General features: G+C 23.9%; 2 protein-coding genes across 2 annotated transcripts, besides 13 other annotated features; both read right to left on the reverse strand.

The window, feature by feature from the left end:
• Nucleotides 1-320, reverse strand: EDI_168550 (purine nucleoside phosphorylase, putative; the record flags this gene model as incomplete). The annotated part of the gene is made up of 1 exon (XM_001738715.1): nt 1-320. A coding segment is annotated over one exon (320 nt), but the record flags the coding sequence as incomplete, so codon positions are not given.
• A 235-nt stretch (nt 321-555) lies between these two features.
• Nucleotides 556-656: a sequence feature (AT_rich).
• Nucleotides 657-810: 154 nt separating this feature from the next.
• On the reverse strand, nt 811-2606 carry EDI_168560 (uncharacterized protein; the record flags this gene model as incomplete). The annotated part of the gene is made up of 3 exons (XM_001738716.1): nt 811-1130; nt 1180-2446; nt 2493-2606. 3 exons carry the CDS (start codon nt 2604-2606, stop codon nt 811-813), a joined length of 1701 nt encoding a protein of 566 aa, XP_001738768.1.
• Nucleotides 1376-1401: a microsatellite.
• Nucleotides 2607-2621: 15 nt separating the features above from the next.
• Nucleotides 2622-2689: a sequence feature (AT_rich).
• A 53-nt stretch (nt 2690-2742) lies between these two features.
• Nucleotides 2743-2898: a repeat region.
• A 95-nt stretch (nt 2899-2993) lies between these two features.
• Nucleotides 2994-3111: a microsatellite.
• A 132-nt stretch (nt 3112-3243) lies between these two features.
• Nucleotides 3244-4329: a repeat region.
• A 1-nt stretch (nt 4330) lies between these two features.
• Nucleotides 4331-4475: a microsatellite.
• Nucleotides 4476-4481: 6 nt separating this feature from the next.
• Nucleotides 4482-4519: a sequence feature (AT_rich).
• Nucleotides 4520-4605: 86 nt separating this feature from the next.
• Nucleotides 4606-4686: a sequence feature (AT_rich).
• A 60-nt stretch (nt 4687-4746) lies between these two features.
• Nucleotides 4747-4786: a microsatellite.
• Nucleotides 4787-4820: 34 nt separating this feature from the next.
• Nucleotides 4821-4971: a microsatellite.
• Nucleotides 4972-5093: a microsatellite.
• Nucleotides 5094-5166: 73 nt separating this feature from the next.
• Nucleotides 5167-5303: part of a microsatellite that runs on past the window's edge.

A 5303-nucleotide genomic window follows, 5' to 3' on the forward strand; every position in this document is an offset into this window, starting at 1 on the left:
TCTCCAAGTTTTAAACTTTCATCAAAAGCTCCAGCAGAACCAATTCTAATAATTCTTTTTACTCCATAGAAATTAAATAATTCATAAGCATAAATTCCAATAGATGGCATACCCATACCATGTGCTTGAACTGATAATTTCACTCCTTTATAATATCCAGTATATCCTACTGCTCCTCTAACACTATTGTATTGAACAACATCAGTTAAATAAGTATCTGCAAGAAGTTTTACTCTTAATGGGTCACCAGCCATAAGGACGGTTTCAGCAATCTCTCCGTATTTAGCGCCGTTGTGTGGAGTTGGACAATGTTCAGCCATAGCAATGAATAACTTTTTCAAATAAAAAGACCCTTTTATTCTCAATTGGAATATCAAAGAATCGAACAGAACTCAGACAAACACTCTTATCAAATCCATTCACTCGGGAAATTAGGACTTATGTTTTTAAGTGGAAAAGAGCAAATTCGATGGAATGGATGCAGAAGAGTGCAGTTCTTATTAGAATAATCTGTTTCTATTATTGGAAGAATGAAGAAGTATTGTTGGAATTTAGTTATTTAATATATTAAAATATTTTGTTATTGAATAAAAATTCCATAATTTTATTTTTATTAACCAATTTTTCATTAGAAGAATTTTTAATTATATAAATATCCCAACGTTCTGTTGGGCTCTGGTAAAGTGATGAATTGAGGCATTTGTCTGATTTCTTTGAAGACAAATTTACACCTTACTGATTACTTTTTTTAAGAGAAGAAAGATAATAAATAGAATATTTAAAAGAATGATGAATAAATTTATAAAACTTTTAGTAAATTTCATATGTACCATCCTTAAATATATGAACATCTTTTGGAATCATTTTCACAGGAATTTCAACAACACCATCTTCTCTTATTATATAATTTTTCATCCATACCTCTTTTCCCCAACACGCACCTGACCCAGGAATTGGTGACACTTTAAACCTCATTGCATCATCATGTCTAACAAATGAGACAAAACAACACCTATGCTCTGGTATTATTTCAATTGAATTTATAGATGAACCTCCAAGTGTGTTGATCACATCTTCTTTAGTTTTCCATGATGACGGAATATCACAAAAGATGACGACATTTGTTTTAACTACAACATAATGAGTTGATAGTTTATTGAAGATTAAACAAACACAAACTTAGTTTTGTTTCATTTTTCTTTTCTAGAATAGGAGGTTGTAAGACAATTTCATCTAATTCTTTTTGAATCATTTTTGTATTAATTTTATTTACATTATTAGTTATTACTTTAGTACTAACATTATTATGGCAAAGAAATTCACTTGATCGTTCAAAAAAATCTTGGTCTTCTTTTCTTGGAGAAGGACTGTCATAACTATTACTACTACTACTACTACTACCTTCTTTTATTTCATGAAATGCCTGAAACTCTAGTTCATTCATTCTTTTTCGTTGACTTTGTCTTTTGTCTTCTCTACTTGTTTTTAGATAGAAAGGTGTTTTATTAAATTGGTTTGTTTTTGGTTCAGAATCTTCTTTTATACTAATCTCAGGAAATGGGTAAGTTCTATCATCTTTAAAAAGACTTCTTCTTTTTGATAAACTTCTTCTTCTATCTGAATAACTATGCCTTCTTTCTGAACGATTATACCTTCTAGGAGATATCTGTCTTCTAGAAAAGGATCTTGAACTCCTTTTTCTTGATCTACTGAGAGACCTTGAATGGTAATAATTTCTTGAATTCTCCCAACGAGGAAGTAGTCCAAAGTCTTTATCTCTTGAACTACTTCTAGAATATGATCTCTCTCTAGATCTATTTCTCGAATTTCTACTGTCAAAACTTTGAGAAGAATAACAGTGGTTTGTCGAAAGAGAATGACTTCTTGAAAAATAATATGACTCAAACTTATTTCTTTTGTGGCAGGTATTTCTTGTGAGATTATCATTAGTATTCGGAAGTAAAGTATTTTTTGAGTTACTAAATTTTGGTAAAAGAGATTGTTTATTAATTTGTTGATTTAAAGACTTTTCATCAGAAGATGAGTCGATGTTGATAATTTCTGTTGAGGTATTTGTTTTTTTATTAACACAATTATTTGCACTTGGAACAAACTTTTGAGTTGGAACATAGTTAGAGATTTGATAAATTGATGAAGAGACCAATGACTCTAATTCTTCACATAATGTATTTTCAAATATTTTTAATGTTTTCCATTTTCGAATGGTTGCTAAAAGTTGTTGTTTCTGAATGTCTCTACACATAGACACTAGTGTAATAATTTCAAGTAACCTAAATGAAAACTGTTTAATAAATTGTGATGTTAAAAATATATCAGTTTCATTTGTTTTGTCACATAGGCAATCAATAATGTCAATTACAATAGGTCTGTACGTTGGCCATATTGATCGTGTAAATTCTTCAAGGCGAAACACAACATTCGGAATCTTATTATGAATTTCTATAAGAAATGAAAATTCTTAACGAACAAACGTTTGTTGATTGGTAACATATGTGAATTACTTCGTTGATAAGTCGTTGTGATATTTGTGGGAATAAAGAGGTTATTTGTTGAAGTTTATCTTGAAGGGTTTTATCAACATCCATCAAAATTACTTTTTGTTTTTTTAGATTATAAAAATTATTTTTTGTTTAAACAAAAGTATAAAGAAATAAATCAAATTTTAATAGGATTGGTTTACTGTTTACAGTTCAGCAGAGACTTTCTAGTGGCCCTATAGGGATGTGTTTTATTATAACCTCTACAATGCTCTATAAAAGCGGTCATGTTTTTAATTACAATGCCCTTGACTTCTATGGTACTATTAGTTTCAATTTTTAATTCTTTTATTAATTTAATGCTTTCTGTTTTTGCTAACCCATTGATTAAAATTACTGCAAGTTGATTTTATCACATTTTATTCATCTTATTTATTATACCTTCCATTGTTCATTTCTGAATTTCTTATTTAACCATATTTTAAAAATAGCCACTTCATTTATTATTCTATTTCTTTGTTTTGTTGTATTTTTCTTTATCTCTTTCTTATTTATTATTCCTTCTTATTTACATCTTTAAATTAACTTCTTCTTATTCTTTATTTCTGTATTTTGCATTGTTGAAGTTTCTTTCGTTTTCATAATTAATGCAGACATCATTATCAATGTTGTGTATTTATTATAGTGTATTTTTCTCTTTTTATTTCCTTGTTAATTTATTTACCATATTGTTGTATTGGTGTATTTGTTATTGTTATTCTTGTTATGTATTATCTCTTTTTCTAGTTGTTCTTATTTTTATTGAATCTTATTGTTATTAGTGTTTGATTTGATTTATCCTTTCATTTTTTATTCTATATCTTATTTATTGATGTTATATTGTTTGTTAATTTTATTTTATTTAAAAATTAATAAGATATAAATGATAAAATAATAAATAAAATGATGTGTTATAAATATGTATTTAATTATTTAATCATCTGATTTTAATCTGATATTAATTAAATTAAAATGGAAGAGTTAATAAATAAGAACACTCATTTCTTTAAAGAAGAAATAGAAACAATTCCAAATATTCAACAATCAATTGATGATATTAATAAACAATATCATTATTATTTAGGAAGTATTAAAAATGAAATATTTGAAATAAAAGCAGATGAAACATATTCAGAAGCAATTAAAAGAGGAGAAGGAATATTTGATAGGATTGATGAAACAGAAAGAAGAAGAAAACTAATAATAGAAAAAAGTCAAGAAACAATTAAAACAATAGAAATAATAAAGAATAAAATGAATAAAATAATAGAAGAATGTAATAAAGATGAAGAAATACTAAGTAAAACACGGAATGAAATAATCAATAAAATCATTTCAATTGAAGAAATGGTCATGAAAGATAAAATATTCAGAACACCAAAAGAAAAAGATAAAACCACACAATCATTTAACAAAAAGAAAGAAGAATGGTTTACAAATTATAGTGATTATTTAGAGAGGAAGAAGATAAAAGATGAAGAAAAAGACAAGAAGAAGAAAGATTAAGAATAATGAAATGAATGAATACAATGGAAGAAATGAAACAACTAGAAGAATGGACAAATAGAAAAGTATCCAATATACTATCTGATTCAAATAATGATAATTGGAAAGTTAATATATCAATATTTGATCAAAGAATAATAAATAAAGAATATAATAATTATTATTGAAGATAGAGATAGAAATAAAATTGGAGGATATGTTGATGTGAAAATTGATGAAGTTGAAGGTTATATAAATGATCCAAAATGGCAACGAAAAAAAAGGAAATAAGAGAAAAATGATGAAAAAGAATGATATAAAAGAAAAAGTGAAATTAGGAAGTAGAAGAAGATGAAAAGAATAAAAGTAGAATGTTGAGATTATAAAAAGAAAGAAGATAAAAAAGAATAATTCAAAATGAGATAATAAATGATGAAAATAATGATGAAATAATGGATGTATTTTTATTATAAAAATTAGAAATATACAAATAAAAAGTGTTTAATTTATTGATGCAAATTATTTAACATTATGGGCAAAATATTTTGCATCAATAAAATAATAGTTTTTATTATTTTGCTCCTAAAAAAATAAAAAATAAAAAAGTAAATTAAATAATCATTCTATATTCAATTATATTTGTTTATATTTTATATCATTTTATGGTAAATTGTTCTGAATTATAAATAATTCAGAAATGATATTTGATTCAATGTAAGTATACATTTTTATTATTATGTTATTATTATATTTATTTTTATTTTATTCATTCAATTGTTTAATAAGAAATATATTCAATTTTATTATTTGTTTATTATTATTATTTATTTTTATTTATATATTGATTTGATTATTATATTTGTATTATATCATTTTTATATTTATTATTATTTATATTTTGTATTATTATTTATTTATTATTATCATTTTTATTTTTATTTATCATTTTATATTATATTATTCATTATTTCATGAATTTAATATTTATTATGAAATAATTTATTAATCATTTCATTTTATAATGATATATTAATTAAATTATTTGTTATATCACATTGATTATTCAATATTTAATGATAGAATTTAATGATGTAAGATTAATATAATAGATATAAATAAAATGATGAATATTGAAACAATCATTTAAAATCAAAAATAAATAATAAGAAATAAGAATATAATATAAATAATAAAGAATAAAGAAAAGAAAGATAATAAAAGAAATAAATAATAAATATAAATCAAATGATAATAATAAAAACAAATAATAAATAAATGATA

This window comes from Entamoeba dispar, genomic scaffold (genome assembly GCF_000209125.1).
Source record: "Entamoeba dispar SAW760 scf_1105229461667 genomic scaffold, whole genome shotgun sequence".
NCBI lineage: Eukaryota > Evosea > Mastigamoebida > Endamoebidae > Entamoeba > Entamoeba dispar.